Source organism: Tripterygium wilfordii, chromosome 14 (genome assembly GCF_013401445.1).
Source record: "Tripterygium wilfordii isolate XIE 37 chromosome 14, ASM1340144v1, whole genome shotgun sequence".
Lineage (NCBI taxonomy): Eukaryota > Viridiplantae > Streptophyta > Magnoliopsida > Celastrales > Celastraceae > Tripterygium > Tripterygium wilfordii.
Genome location: NC_052245.1, coordinates 3,497,954 through 3,513,919, shown reverse-complemented (window position 1 = coordinate 3,513,919; position 15,966 = coordinate 3,497,954). Strand labels below are relative to the sequence as shown.

Genomic DNA, 15,966 nt, shown 5'->3' with positions numbered 1-15,966 from the left:
ATTTCCTAATATTTAATATATATTATGTTCTTCTTCATGGTATTATTTCTATTATTGTAATATATATGTTTCTATAACAAGGTAAGGTTTATGTCTAATCATTAATTAATTTAAAGGATTATATGCACTTATAAATATTGAAAATATTATGTCAATGATTATGATCGTAACTAATTACTTTATATTACCAAATTAGTAGTGATTTTGCAAATATTTTGACAAACTTCTAAAAATCCTAAACAAATTTCAATATTAGTAAAAAATTCAAAATTATTCCATTTATTTTTAATTTTCTTTTTATGGCAAAAAACAAAAGTATTTCCATGCATCTCTTAATTATTAGGGGGATATATAACATTAGAAATTTAGAACTCGCCCAAAAAAACAAAATTGGATTTGTCCCAATCCCCCATTCTAAACACTCTTGCAACTACAAACTTAGAACAAACAACATGCAATGTGAAAGCAAATCATGAAACTTGGGTTCGAAGAAACAAATCCATATCAATTTTTTTTTTTTAAATGGCACTAGAAAACGGATATGAGAGTTCCAAAATTCATTTAAAATATAGAAGTCTACAATTTTAATTCAATAATTTGAAAGATGTGTTACATCATGCGTGTTTTTTGTTTTTATTTTTAGAATTTATCTCAATTTTTCTCAACCGTTAAATGTGAATTATATCTCACTTTTTCTCAACCATTAGATGTAAATTATATACTTTAGAGAATCGTAGAGCCTCAAATCCATCCCTAGTAAACTAAGAAGCACATGTATTATTAGTTCTATTAAAATTTGCTGTTAGAAATAATTGATTGACTATCCCCATTTGATGATAATGAAGTCACGTGACTGGGCAACCCTACACAGTAGACATATATATAATGAGAACACAAAAACATTCTACTTTCCCTCCCTCCCTCGTGTGTACTAATAATTGGGAGTCTATAAAAGAGTATTTATAGGTTACCCCACTTTTCAAGGGAACATTAACTCCTCAATTTGACGTTCCTGTCCCTTCGCCTAACAACACCACTGATAAAGTAATAATTAACTCTAATTAATCACTATACTAATACTAATTAATCATAAAAAGTAAGTAGCAGTGGACAATACAGTATCTAATTATCTATCTTCTCCCCTACTGTTTAAAGCATGCCTTTACACAACGGCCAAATCAACAAACATTTAATATTATTAATTTATTATTAATTAAAGACAAACCAAACAATTCAATAGCAATTAATTAATAAACTGAAATGAAATATTTGATTTTCTTTTCCATTCCAAGTTAACTTTCCTAGAAAATGAAGGAAAATAGGGGGACAAGTAATTTTTTTTCTTTTCTTTTGTTTTCCTTCTGGTTTCTCTCATCACAAAATCTTGAAAGAAAGCAGAGAAACTGAAATCCCCCCTAAAGAAAATTAAACAAAACCCATCAAAAAAAAGGCCCTATATTTACACATCAAAAACAAATTAATCTCCATCTCCATCAACATCAGTTGATATCAACTATGAAGGATTATTGGATTGTTGGGGATTATTGGGACTGTTTGGTTTTGCAGAAAATGGGAACAAACTGGGTCTGGTGGTACTATTGGTGGTTGTGGTGGTGGTGGTGGCTACTTTTTCACAAGAAGGGCACATAGTGAGAGTAGTAGCAGGAAGTTGCATATAAAATGGGTTTGTGGACTTCAAGGCTCTTAATTCTTGAAGCTCTTTGTGTAGCCTTCTGTTCTCTTCAGTCAATGTTTCACAACACCTCTTCAAGTACTCACAGTCCACCTCTGTTTGCTTCAATTTAGTCCTAATAATTAATCAAGGAATAATCAATAAAATCTCGAAACTGATTAACATCCATGAATTTGTATCCAGTTATCCCAACTACTGAGTTTGATGCACATGATTCAAGTGTATTCATGAGCTCCATATATCCCCACGTGATGAATGAAATCTTATGCATACAACTCAAGAGTCAGGATAACTGAGATGCCAAGGGATGAGATTCCCATCACAAATGATCAAAAAATACCAACCTTGCTCTTCTGTTCTGAAACCAAACTTCCACTTGTCTTGGCCTCAGATTAAGTTGTTTTGCAAGTGCCAGTTTTTGCTTCTAATAGATCATCAAAAATAGATTAGAAAACAAATTATTAGACTAATTTGAAAAGGGTATTTGGGTAGGGGGCTTACAGGATTGAGGGTGTTGTGTTCTTTGAAACTGTCTTCAAGAAAAGCAGACTGGTCTTTGGAGAGTCTGAGTTTCTTTCTGGCGTTGCCGTTCTCATCTTCATCACTACCCCTCTGATGATGAATATCACCTGATTCATTATTAACATCATCATTAATAACAATAACCCTCTTGTTCTGATCAGAACCTCCTGTGTATATGCAGAAATCCATCAGAAAAGAGGACCCACCACTGTTGGGTGGAGATGAGGAGACTCTAGCCGCCCCATCCTCCGCCTCCTCCTCCACCGCCAGAGATGGGAACCTGTTCACATCAAGCCTTCTTGAAGAAGAAGAACCCACTTCATTACCACCACCACTTCCTGTTCAAAAAACAAAAACAAAATTGATTAAAATCACAACAAATTAGTACAAAAAAATTAAAAGATGGCTGGGGGATTTGCGTTATTTAATTACCCGTACGAGGAACAGGAGTGTTTGGTAAGAGTTGAAGCTGTTGAATAGGTTGATGATCTTGTTCTTCCTCTTCTTGTACATGATGATTTGATGATGATGGAGAGATGGACAAGGCCATGCATAACCTTAAGCCTCCTTTGTTGTTGCCGTTGTTGTGGTGGTGGTGGTGGTGGTTGGTGGTGGTGGTGGTGGCTCCAAATGGGTTTTTGGTGTCTCCCAAGCTTAGACCAAGCTCCATTTCTCTTACTGGAATTGAAAGACAAAGAGAGTTAGAGAGAGAGAGAGGACTTATTATAGACCCACTGTTCCCTTTTCTTTCTTCTTCTTCTTCTTTTTTTCTTTTTCTTTGATTTTTTTGCAGCAGTTTGACCGACAATTCAAAGGTTGACAATTACACGTGAATTTCACTCCTTTTACAACTTTTTAAAAGACGGATTTATCCTGATCTCTCTCCCCTGCTTCTCCCACTTTCCTTTCATGCGCGTGAACGTTACGTCATTCATATCTCAAACGAAGATTCAAGAACCCATGCATGTGTACGTATGTATTGGTATATAATGCACAAGTGGCCTTTTTGTTTGAAATATTTGACATATATCACCTTCTAGAGTGGAAAAAATAGTAGAATAATCTTTTTTGGGTGACGTCCATGGGCGGAAAGATGAATTGATGTTAGGGCAACTACTAAAACTAAAAGTTGCTGATAAAGAAATTTTTTTTGGGTTATTTATAATATTACATCTATTTAAAATGAAATTTTCTATATACATTTATTTTGATATTTGATGACATAAAATAACCCAAAATATCAATATAAATACATATTGACGTTGATGAAACAAAAGGTCTTCTTGTGAAATAATATCATTGAAGTTGTGTCCGACGAGACTTCAAGGAATAAAAATAATTTATTAGTTAATCTAAATTGACTTTCTCAGTAAGTTCTCGTTTAATATAGATTGACAGCACATAATATTAAGATTAGTCAATTAGGCATTTAGGCGGGCCTCGGATATTTAGGCATGAGCCTGTATAGAAAGTATGTTTTTATTTAGTTGGTATATATTTAAGTATGAGTCTGTATATAAGTGTATTTTTTTGGGTATTTATGTATATTCATATAAATAAATAAGTAAATAAATATATATATATATATGCATACTAAATATTTGGGAGGACTACGACCTAGTATAGCCCCCTGTTTCTCCCCCTAGTGACGTCTAATCCACCTAGTTGTCTATCAAATGATTGATTAGTAAATTTTGAGTCATATGGAAGATCCCGCTAATCATATTAACCAGTTGAGAACGAGGTCAATGTCCAATGCGGAAATATAATATGGGGTGACATTCGCACACACTATAGCTGAGTAAGGGCTTGTCTCGCCTTGCAAATTGCGATAATGGAAACACACATTGGACTTGAACTCATGACCCCCTTTTTGTTTTAAGAATTATCGCAGTCAAGTTTACCATCGCAATCAATGACCCGTTGTTAATAAAATCAACCACTAATCCATAATTCCACATATGATTATATTGTATAGATTTGAAATTTTGACTTGATAACAAAAATTTTGAAATCGTCATAATAACCAATTGAACCGACCGAATGTGTACTCACCCAAATGGACTAGTCTTTGAATGATAATTATGAATATGTAATTATATATGATATGACATGTTTTGAGACAACATGTAATTAATGAATTAATCAATGTATCCGATTCAAGAATGTCGTCTATTATAGTTACTCACTCCCCCATTTATTTTCAGCAGTGTATTATTAACCATGGAATGATGAAGCCAGCAGTGTGTGAATATCTATATTCAATTAGTTAGTGCCATAACTAAAATGTGGATTAAGGGATATTCAATATAAAAATCTCGTATCAGGAAGTTGAGAGATAGTAACGTGATTTATAAGTTACAATCTAAATCTCTTAATTATAGTGGACTCTTTAAAAATAAAACCGTGTGGACCTAGGACCCATATATAGCGAACAATATCTCCACAAGTTATTTGGGTCGGATTTTTTTACATGGTATCGGAGTATGACCCAACTCCGATGTCATGTTCACTTACTTTCCATGTTTGAGTCACCAATTGGACCTTTCGGATGTTCTTATGGATGGACCATCCACATGTGAGGGGTTTTTCAATTCTGTATGGGTCACTTGTAACCTTGTAGAGCATTTCATATGTTTAATGGACGGACCATCCACATATGAGAGTACCCTAACTTGTATACCATTTGTTGGGTTCTCACATAACCGATTGCACAACTGCAGGGGAGTGCTAAGATAAAAGTCTCACATCAAGAATTTGAGGGAAAGTAAAATGCTTTATAAGAGTTAAGATCCAACACCTCTCAATTGTAGAGTCTTTTTTATCCTTACAAACCGTGCGGGCCTAAAGTGCATAGCTAACAAGGTATATACATCTACAACTTGTTTGTTTGGATTAAATTTTATTACATATTATATCTCATCTTGACGTAATCCATCCAATAAATTGATGCTATATATCATAATTAAGTGAATTAGATATTAATCAGGTTGCTATGTCCTGTTTAAAAACAAAGAACACGTGCCATATATATATATATGTGTGTGTGTGTACAAACGCATTATACTATGAAGGAATTGGTGATCACTGATCACTTAAGATCATCATATAAACTTTCTTGGAATAGTGAAACATTATTAATCATGCATGCATGTTGGTTGTTTTTTTTTTCTAATCGACTGGTGCATGCAAAAAGCTCCATAAATAGCTAACCAGCTTGAAGATTCTTTTCAATAAACTCAACTTTTTATCTCAGACATATTGATGTCCAAAGATGATGAAAGATCTTCTTTTTGCCTGAAAAACAGAACATATCAAATTAAGGATGGTGATCATGATCATTCTTGTAACATTATTTCAATAAATGTTTCATGAGAGTTATCATGTTGTTTGATTCCAATCAACTAGGCTTTTGATGCAAAACAAGTGTGATGGTTACGTACTTTTAGTCTAATTATCCTCATCATTAATTCTTCATGCACATCAAGAAGAAAAAAAAAATACAGGTCATTGAATATAATTAAGCATCATTTGAAATAATTCCATCACTTTATAAAAAGCTTTTACGTCTGAAAAGAGTTTTTAAAGGCCACAAGCTTTTTAACAAAAAAATGGAAAAAGAATTGCACCAATTATTTCACTTTTTAAAAAAAAATGGAAGAAGAATTCAATAATTAATCTTAATTGAATTGAATACATGCATACGTTTTCCAAAATTTTTATTATGATTTTAATGTATATAACTGGTTATTGTTAGAAAAATAAATTAAACGGTTTTCCCGTAAACAAATTCACACGAGATCGATTCACATAAAAACATATTTAAAAGGTCTATTTACCACTTCAATATAGTAGTGAATATAATAGGAGTAATACATCTTTTGATCATTGAAATATTCGACACGTTTCAACTCAGTCACTTAAAGTTCAAATAATACATTTTGATCATCGAAAATTTGAAATTGTTGCTCGGACATATCTTACATTTGAACTCTGGATGAGAGTTGAAACGAGTCAATTAATTTTATAGTAATCAACAATTATATTAACCCTCAATATAATAGAGAATGAGAGATAGCCTGGTTAGTCAAGTTATCTGTCCAGGACTTTGAGGTTCAGGATTCCATTCTCACTAGGGAGGTTGGGATTTGGGTAGTTTACATCTGCTGTGGTAGTTTTTATGACTTAACTTGTATGTGACCTATGGTCTTTCAAAAAAAAAAAACACCCTCAATACAATATAACATTACTAAACAGCTTAAAAGGGTTAATATTGTCATTTTCTGGTTGAAGTGATTAAAGTCAAAGAATGTCATTTGAAGGAGTAATTAATGATAAATTAAAGAAAAACTGACTTACCAACAAAGATAAGTAGACAACGCACCCTACCCCTATCCGTAGGGCATTGAAGTAACCGGTGCCATGATCCAATTTGTTGAAGGATGAACAACTTGGATATTTGAACCATTTTTCGATCCATTGGGAAATCATGGGATTATTAATTATCAATTGGAAGTAAATTTGAAAGAAAAAGAAAAATTAAATGATGTTTAGATTTGGGTTTAACTAGCTAGCTAGATAATTTTTTTTGGGGGGGGGGGGGGGGTGGCTCATGCATGTGTCAAATCCACTAGATTTGTTTAGCTGCCTCGACTTTTTGGTTTTTCCAAGAAATATTTTCCACACACTTACCAAAAATTACATTGAATTATAGTATTTAAGTGCTTGTTTTTTATTTTATATAACAATCCCTCACATCCATAAATTAGAGAGAGATAAATATAAAATAAAATAAAATAAATATAAGGAACTTAAAGTTTTTTTAAAAATAAAATAAAATAAAAAATATATTTTGATCATATTTACTAGTTCAACAATATTTTTTTTATCTCAAATAAAAACAAATTGTATATAACAATTATGAATTATTTGGAAACATCATACGTTGCACTTGTAACTATTTTTGGGAAAAGCAAGTGAATCGTTGGTTGAACGACAATTACATTACATATAAGGGATAACTCATCTATTAGGTCATGGTTTCGAACCCTATCCCCTTCTCAAACCCTGTTTAAAAAAAAAATATATTTTTTCAAAATAAAAATAATTGTTTTGCACATAAAAAAACAAAACAATTAATCCAATGAGGAAAGAGTCTTCAATGTGAATGTGTACTATTACTGACATTTGTCATGCGTTTGTGATCATTGCAATTATTGAAAGTCATGCAGATAAAGTGATTAAGAGGAGACTTAGTTTAATTATTAAATTTGTTTTTATTTTGTGTTAAAGCGAGATGAAATCTAGAGAGGTTAAAAGGTAATTAACTTTGAAAATATCTTCACCCACTCTCCTCCTCGGGTGCCGGGGCTCTGCTGTAAAAAAATTACAGCAGGCCCCACTGTAATAACAATTTGATGAAAACTTTTTTTATTTTATTTTGAAAAAATTATAGATGTGTAGTTTATGGTCTAACGAGTCCAACGATATATTTTTTGTTCAAAACAAAAATCATATGCTATATGAAAAATGCTTAACAATTTTAGACCGTCGGATATAAACTCAAAACATTCGATGTCTGGATCACGATGAATTTGATTTTTGTTTCTAACAACAAATATATCATTGGATTCGTTAGATCATAAACTACACATTTATAATTTTTTTAAAATAAAATAAAAAATTTTTGGGATCCAAATTACCTACAACAGGATCTATTGTAGTTTTTACTACAACATACCCCTGTCACCCTCTCCTCCTCCTCAGTCACAAAAGCTTTCCACAAAAATATAACAAAATTAATTTATAATATTATAAATTATTTATCAAGAAATATATAATATTTTTTTACTAGGTAACTTTTAAGGTTTTGAGATGTGAAGGGAACAGATAGAGAAAGATGAGTGCATGTGGTCCTCTCTACTCATGTAAACCTAATCAATCATTGTTGTCATTTTATAATTATTTCTTTTTTGTACTCCATCCCCTCCAGCTTTCTCATGTCTTTTTCTTTATATATATATATATATATATATTATAATATTATTAAAATTTTAAATTAGTATTTTTGTTGGTAATTCTCTTGTATTGCCTAGGCTCCCGACTAGTTAAATGTATATATGTTTTTAATTAATTAATTAATAATATATATGATAGAGAAGAAATAAAACAAAAGACCTTTTAATTAAATCATAACAAAGGACATAATAATTGCTTAAAATTCCTTCCAAATTCCTATGCGAAATAATAGCATTCTTAATTAACCTTGGGAAAATTAAAAGGGAAAAAAAAGTAGTTGTAATTGATTACATTTACAAATTAGTGTAATGAAAGTTCTAAATTCAAGCATCTTTTCCCCTTTTCTTTCTTTCTATCCTTTTTGAATGTTTAGATTATTATAAGCCTCTTCAAATTAAAGTTGCTATGAATATACAATTCATGATTGCTAGTTGGGGATTGAATTAATTTATGCTATCTTAATAAAATCCATATATAGTTATATACACAATATATGTGCTATTATATGAAGAAGTTTAATTAGCAAAAGAAGGAAGAAATAATTCCATGAAGAAAGTGATGATTTCAAGTTGTTTTTTTCTAATTAATCAAAGTATTTCTTTAGAGAGAAAAAAAAGAGAGAGGATCTCAATTGAATTTTGACTCAATTATTTCTCTTTGCCTTAATTGCTATGATTGATTAGACTAATGATAAACTGATAATTAAAGGTAAAAAAATGTAATTAGTTTTTAGTAATGGGCGGTGACGGGCAAACTCGGTGGGGTGCGTGAGGAGGGAAGGTAAAAAAGAAGTTGAAATCTCAAAAGTAACTCAATCTTGTGTGTATCTTTTGACGGAGATACGAGGGTAATAGCGTAATTTCACTGCATGATGATATATGATGTCTGAGCATGCGTTGACAAGAGAGACTACTAGAAATCGACCGACGTGGAGATAAGATAAAAAAAAAAAATTTACTTTTTAAATTTTATATATAAAGTTACCTGTTTATAATTTAAAATAAAAATATTTTTTGACAAATATTAAAGCAGAAATCTGGCAATAAAGAAAGAATGTATGGCACTGTATTATTATATATGTTGGGGGAAGGAAGAGGAGGTCACGTGAGGAAGGGGGTGTCATTAAAAGAAAATAGTAAAAAATGATCACGTGACTGGACATGGCAGCACAGTAAGATCCTTAACTGAACTGGGAATATATTAAAATTAAATTGGGGATCATAGGTTGATCAACTGATCATCAACGGTGTGTGTGGATCGGAGGAGGAGGATCCGATCGGACGGTCAGATTTCAGTCTAATTAAGAAAAATAAAATGGGGTGGGACCCAGGATGACCGTGTGAAGGAGACAAGTCCCAACACTAGCAATCATTAGTACGGCTACTGCCTCTGACAAAAAAACAAAGTGCAATTATTAAGGCATTGATTGATATATGGTGCCTTGTCTCTCTCCTTCTCTATTGCCTTGTTTGGCACCCTTCAAATAATAAAATAATCCCCAACTTTTTTTTTCTTTTCATAATTTAAGCAATTAATTCATAAAAACATTAATAGCATATGGCAATAGGGAAAATTACCCAATTCAGAGCCCAAGAAAAATACAGATTCCTGCTACAACCATGAACAGAGCACTGCAACAGCAGGCGGCAGCCTGGGTGCACAGTAAAAGCCTGGTGAGGGTTTAAGGCATTTAATTAGGGAAAATCTTTCATTCTATTTGATTAGCAGAAAAAATCAAAGTTGAGCAAAAACCCAAATGAATGTTTCAGTCTTGGGGGTGGGGGGACCCTGCAGTGTATATAGATAGAGTAGAGAGGTGGGCCTGTAAAGGGGGAGGGGAGCCTGTGAATGGCAGGGGCAGGGGGCAGAGGGTAGGCCCTCCTAAAATGTCATATCAGCTGTTATATTTTTGCATGCAACTTGACAGTTGAGTCAATTCTATCATTGCATTGCATCTCTTCATTTCTCTCTCTCTCTCCATATCTTTTTCTTCATTAGTCTGATCATAACTTGAGACCATAATCATCTACTGTGCTAGGGATTTTCTACAGTGCAAATTGATATCCAGTCCCACAGAAGCCTATAGATTAGGGATTGGGGGAGGTCTAACCTGTGCATTATTTTTGTGCACCAATTTTTTTTTAAAAATTATATAAAAATCATAACTGTCTATTATTTAGCATAACAAATTCAAGATATATTTTTTTTTCAAAATAAAAATTAAATTTATTACAATCGGACATGACAATTCTAAACCATCAAATTTAAACTCAAAACACTAAATATTTCAATTTTGATGAATTTAATTTTTTGTTTTGAATAAAAAATATATTATTGAATTCGTTACGTGAATTATTTCATTGACAAGATCGCATCTCCATTGAGTTTTTGATAAACCATCTAATATACAAGACGGGACCCTATAATAGGATCCTTTGCAATTTTCTGCATTTTCAATCAGAGCCGTCCAATATCTTTACCAAAGGAAAAAATGGTAAACTGCAGTGACCCTTAACTCCTAATATACATGTATCAATGTGCCGACAATCATAACATTTTGTGGTCAAAACCTAACGGAGGTATCAAAGGAACCAACGGTCAGCCCAACCAATATCACAATCATTTCATGATGATCATCATCAGATGCTCTAAACAACGGACCCCAAACACAAGTGTGCTAGCCTCACATCAATGAAATTACTTGAGCCAAATGATCATTCTTTAGTCTTGTCCAAGCCTTCGTATCCAAAGCCCGAAACTCTCATCCTTCCCTTAACCAAAGGGCAGTACTTTTTTTTATATTTATTTTTATGTAAACCAAAGGGCAGTACTTGAAGACTCAAAATGACACAAAAGTGAAATAGACAAGAAAAAAAGTTGCTAAAGAACACCTTATCTTGGCAGCCCAACTCTCACAATGGCAAGAAAAAAAAAATTCAACAATAATTTTACTTGTAACAAGCATGTTATTTGCTGAAATAATAGAAACTACAAAGTAGCAGTACAACAAAGTTGCTAAAGAACATCTTATCATTCAAGTCTCGAGCATAATCTACCACAAAACAAGCATCACCTTGATTCTTGAAAATAAGTGCTATCTAATGTTCAGCTCAATACACTCAAAAGCATTGATTCTAAACCAGTCACTTTGCATATTACATGACAAATAAGCCAAAAGCAATGCAGCAGTTTCCATGGCGGTGTGTGGCTTCAAAATGTAAGACATCCAAACTTGTTTTTGACAAAACAATTCGCAAAAAGAAGCAAAAGCACCTTACTCAATCACACACCTGGAAAAAGCACAAGAAATTTGAATGGCAGAGAGCAAGGATTTCACAGTTCAGACTCTCTTTTATTACTCTTATCATGATTTCACATTAGCTTGAATCTTCGAACATATCAAATCAACACCACGATATGAAGTTCTACAAATCCTGTCCACACATCATATAAGATAGGTACATAACAACATTATATGTGAATAACAGACTCCACGATCAGAAGTTACCACATTGCAGACATAATTTCAGTTCCCGTCTTAATCCTTCATTTGAGCTAATCTGAAAGCTTCTCCCAGGACACTATTATATTATGCTTGATGAATTGAGATCTTTGTGGAAGTATCTTCTTCACAAAAAACCCAGCTTTGACATGATTGAAACCTTTCTGGTTAGTCAGAAACTAAAAACAAAAACATCCATATATAGGTATTCCCATTTATTTAGTTGTTTGTGGGAACACGATACATAAATTGGCAGCGGACATCTTAAAAGGTTTTCCTCCTATGACTATCAATAGCTAATAATGAACGGTCCTGATTTAAGGACTTATCAATTGGCCCACAGAAGATCCATAATCCAAATAAGTGCATGAACAATGAATATATCTGCCGATGAAGGACAAGAAAAACAAAGACCAAGACCTTCCAGAATGCAAAAATCCTCACTATGTACCCCTTTCAACAAGAGCCATCAGAAAATACAGCTGTAACAAGATTTGATCTTTTAGCAGTTTTGAAGCTGTAGATGACCTTTGTATGCCGTGTGCAACTCATGGCATTAAGTTGTATCCATATATAAATGGACACCCAGGTGGGAGTGAATCCCAGATTCAAAGACAAGATTTGTTTTGTGGATTTTTGCGTATCTTGCGTTTAGCAAACAATGGATACATGAACAATATAACCAGCAGGAAAAAAATTCTTCTTCAAGCCATCATTCTGTTATATTACTGAAAAAAACAGGAAATCAAATATGAAGAGATCTTGCGAGTCATGAATTGTGTATCGTCATTAAAATGGGTCATTTTCATTAAACACAAGTAACATTCAGACAAAAAGACATATTTGACTTGTAAAAACAGTTCATTCACTTACCAGTTATATGGCCCGAATGCCCAATCTTGGTCCTATGGGAACACTTTCCCCCATAATACAGAAGGTGTAAGTATGCTCCTTAGAAGAAGAAAAACATCAACCATTTCTTGAACAAAAGAAAGCTCCAATGTGCAGTGACAGTGACGTACAATATCTGCATATCTGTCACGGATTAGTGTGATGGTTTGTAGAGTGAGATGACGGTTGCTCTCAAAGTTGGCGCCCATCACATGGATTGAAAACATGTGCTTCGACTCTGGACACTGGATTCCCGCATTAGACTGGGAAGGTCCATATCAATTCATCTATGCTTCTCATCGCATTGTCCAAATCTGAAACTGTCAGTAAATCAGTTTGTATAAGTTGCGAGAAAACCATTTAAGATGGTATGAGCATGTACAACATAGAGACAACAGTGCGGTGGCGAGAAAAATCGAGAAAATTTGTATAGAAGAAACTAGGAAGCGAAAAGTAAGACCTAAAAAATATATGACTTGAAATTGTAAAAAAAAATATGGATTCAATAGGAGTTGATAGAAAATATAATCCTAGATAGAAATGAATGACGAAAATGAATATATTTAGTGGATTCACGTTAATATGATAGACTCATATATCCAATCCCAAACTAAAGAATTGGATAATGATGATGATCAAAGCATCTATAATGTCTTTTAGTGCTTAATAGTTAATTCCATTAGCAACGGAAATTTTCACTACAGAAACCGACTTCCAAGCAAATTCTAAGTTAACGATAAAACATCTCTTACCCAGAGATGAAGCTGCACATTTCATTGACGATCACCACATTTTCACACCAGGGAACCTGACTATTAGGGTTTTGGGGACCCTAAAGAATGAAAATTGAGACTAATAATCACAAATTAAAGCATATCAAAAATAGAACTCGATAGGTTGACATTGGAAATTCGATAGTAGATTGAATATCAATTTCTCGATATTTTCGATGACGCCTAGATGGAAAAGAAAAAGTGAAAAACACTGATACCAAAAATCTAAACGGCGCACAAGCTTCAGTGTTTTCATTCAGAGAAGTAGACGATCATACATAACGAAGAAATCAAAAGAAGAGGCAATCATAAACATGAGAAGAACAAATAACCTGCGCAGAGAGATGTTCTTTGGATCCGATTCTGGAACTGCAATTCGATTTCGCCGCTTATCAGGGAGACGCAGCGAGGCGCGAAACGGTTAAAAGGGGTAAATTAATTTAGGTGATAAAAATTGCCTTCCGAATATATTTATCCTCCCTTGGCTTGTGTGAGCATATTACACGACGTCGTTCCCCCTCTCCCCTGCTTTTTGTTTGGATATTAATTTTTTTTTTAATTCAAATTTTATTTAAAATTTAGGTAGATTGGGTTTGCTTTACATACAATTTGATAAATTGGTTTCATTTTATTTTATCACCAGCAGAATAAACTTTTCCTTAATGTTTTTATTTATTTATTATTATTTTTTTTGGATATATTGTCAATTGATAATCAATTAATCATAATAGTGTAAACAACGCAAAAAAAAAAAAAGAAGAAAAAAGAAAAGATTCAAGCTGTCATACCCATTTTTGTGAAATTTGGCAACCTTAAACAAAGAAGAACAATGAACAGGAAACAGAATCCCACATGCTCTGCATTGACATATCAGAACAAAAGCAATGATTCACTGATTTATTTTGAAGGCATATTTATGACAAGAATTACATGTAAAAATTGATAGAAGTCTGAACATTCCTGGTTATTCTCTGCAGCAAATCCTCTGCCCAAATCACCTTCCACTTCAAAGTCAATTTATGTTTTCACACAACCTTTAGAAGCTAGAATCACCACCAAATGATGATGACAGACCTCCCATATCTGATCCACTCAAATGACCACTAAATGCTGATAACAGACCTCCATTTCCCAATAGGTCTACTGCTCCTCCTCCTCCTCCACCAGCACCAGCACCAGCACCAGCACCAGCACCACCTAGTAGTGTCTGAAAAATTTGTCGGTTTACACTACGAGAGTTATTATTGAGACCACCAACACCAAGTAATGTCTGGTGTATCTGCTGGTTTAAATTCTGAGAATTAGCAGTTGGACTTTGAAATACCTGGTTCAAAGCATTCCCCTGCACACCTCCCCCAATAGGCAAAGAAGGTCCAAAACCATTTGGGTAAGTGTTTGACCGAAAAGGGGAATAATTTGTGGCCATTTGAGGCAGAGGAACCTGATGCTGAGGACTAACAATTGGTGTTCTCTGTTGAGTTGGAGCTCTAGGCTTTGCAGTGGCACAAGACAAGTGAGCATCAAAATCACAAGAGTTGCACCTGTAAACCCACTGATTGGAACCCAAATTCTTGCATAAATCGCAAGAGAAATTTCTGTGGTAATAGGGAGGTGAAAATGTGAGTTGCAGCTGGTGTTGGTGGGCTTGATGGGTGACCAACAAAGGCATACTTGCACATTGCGTGTGAAGATCAATGTTGCAGACTCCACAATGGTAGGAGAACCCATTACCCTGTTTCCCACAAGCATCACAGCAGAAGAACCCTTGTGGGTATGCTGGGCTTGAAAGAAGGTAAAGGACATGGTTTTGGTCAAATGGGTGTGTGATTTGCTGAGGCATTTTTGAGCAGGAAATGTCGAGAAAGAAGTTGCAGGGAATGCAAGTGTAAATCCATCCTGAGACCTTCAGCTTGCAACATGAACAGAAGGAGAGAGTTTGGGCCAGAAAGGTTTGATCATAGTTTGAAAGTTGCAAGTGATGTGGATGGCTAAAATGTTGAATGCAAGGTTCAGGTTGGCCAGGCAGCATCCCCATCTTCCTTCAGCAATAAAAGTGTACCCTCTGTTTATCAAGACATACTAGGGCTACCAAAATAACTCAATTCTTGAATCTAGAATGAGTGAAGTCAATGAAGAACATGTGGATTAGTCGATGAAAATGTTTCTGACTTCGGATTTGAATAACCAAATCCTGAGCTGGTTGGAATAAAGATGCCGTGTGACAGCTCAGTTTTGAACCTTCAAAGAAGCCTCATGAAAGTCGATGCTTCTCCAATTCATAGCATTTATGCAAGCAATTGTATAACACGAGCCAAGTCAACCCAATATGCCAAAACATCAACCATTGAAGAACCAACTACTAATAAACAACGATCCAGAAACAAATCAAGCTGCATAATGCTAGAAGAATGATATCGTCTACAAATTTTCCAATAAAAATTTTGACCAGGAAATACGCTTCTTATATTGCACAGATATGGAAATTTGGCTAATTTACCTCCAAACTGCATCAGATGGGAATGTCATCAATCATCATGGATAGGAAAACACCAAAGTGATTTTTCTCT

At 33.8% G+C, this 15,966-nt stretch overlaps 2 protein-coding genes and 1 long non-coding RNA gene across 7 annotated transcripts; all 3 read right to left on the bottom strand.

Moving 5' to 3' along the window:
• Window positions 1-1,256: 1,256 nt before the first annotated feature.
• LOC120014661 (homeobox-leucine zipper protein HOX11-like) lies at window positions 1,257-2,931 on the bottom strand. Of its 2 annotated transcripts, XM_038866681.1 has the most exons (5): window positions 2,648-2,924; window positions 2,422-2,553; window positions 2,195-2,322; window positions 2,038-2,117; window positions 1,257-1,808 (listed from the first exon to the last, which is right to left on the bottom strand). In XM_038866681.1, the coding sequence occupies exons 1-5, from the start codon at window positions 2,883-2,885 to the stop codon at window positions 1,514-1,516; spliced, it is 873 nt and encodes a 290-aa protein (XP_038722609.1). In that variant the 5' UTR covers window positions 2,886-2,924; the 3' UTR covers window positions 1,257-1,513. The 2 variants fall into 2 exon arrangements, with proteins under 2 accessions (XP_038722609.1, XP_038722608.1); XM_038866680.1 differs by having other exon boundaries at window positions 2,195-2,553; window positions 2,648-2,931.
• Window positions 2,932-11,189: 8,258 nt separating this feature from the next.
• Window positions 11,190-13,883, bottom strand: LOC120014679. 4 transcript variants are annotated; one of them, XR_005471607.1, is made up of 4 exons: window positions 13,732-13,883; window positions 12,609-12,946; window positions 11,742-12,463; window positions 11,526-11,667 (listed from the first exon to the last, which is right to left on the bottom strand). It is a non-coding gene; the product is annotated as an uncharacterized LOC120014679 (long non-coding RNA). The 4 variants fall into 4 exon arrangements; XR_005471608.1 differs by lacking the exons at window positions 11,526-11,667; window positions 11,742-12,463 and adding an exon at window positions 11,190-11,523; XR_005471605.1 differs by having other exon boundaries at window positions 11,530-11,877.
• Window positions 13,884-14,155: 272 nt separating this feature from the next.
• Window positions 14,156-15,945, bottom strand: LOC120015312. Its single transcript, XM_038867684.1, has 2 exons — window positions 14,724-15,945; window positions 14,156-14,606 (listed from the first exon to the last, which is right to left on the bottom strand). The coding sequence occupies exons 1-2, from the start codon at window positions 15,432-15,434 to the stop codon at window positions 14,436-14,438; spliced, it is 882 nt and encodes a 293-aa protein (XP_038723612.1). The 5' UTR covers window positions 15,435-15,945; the 3' UTR covers window positions 14,156-14,435.
• Window positions 15,946-15,966: the final 21 nt, after the last annotated feature.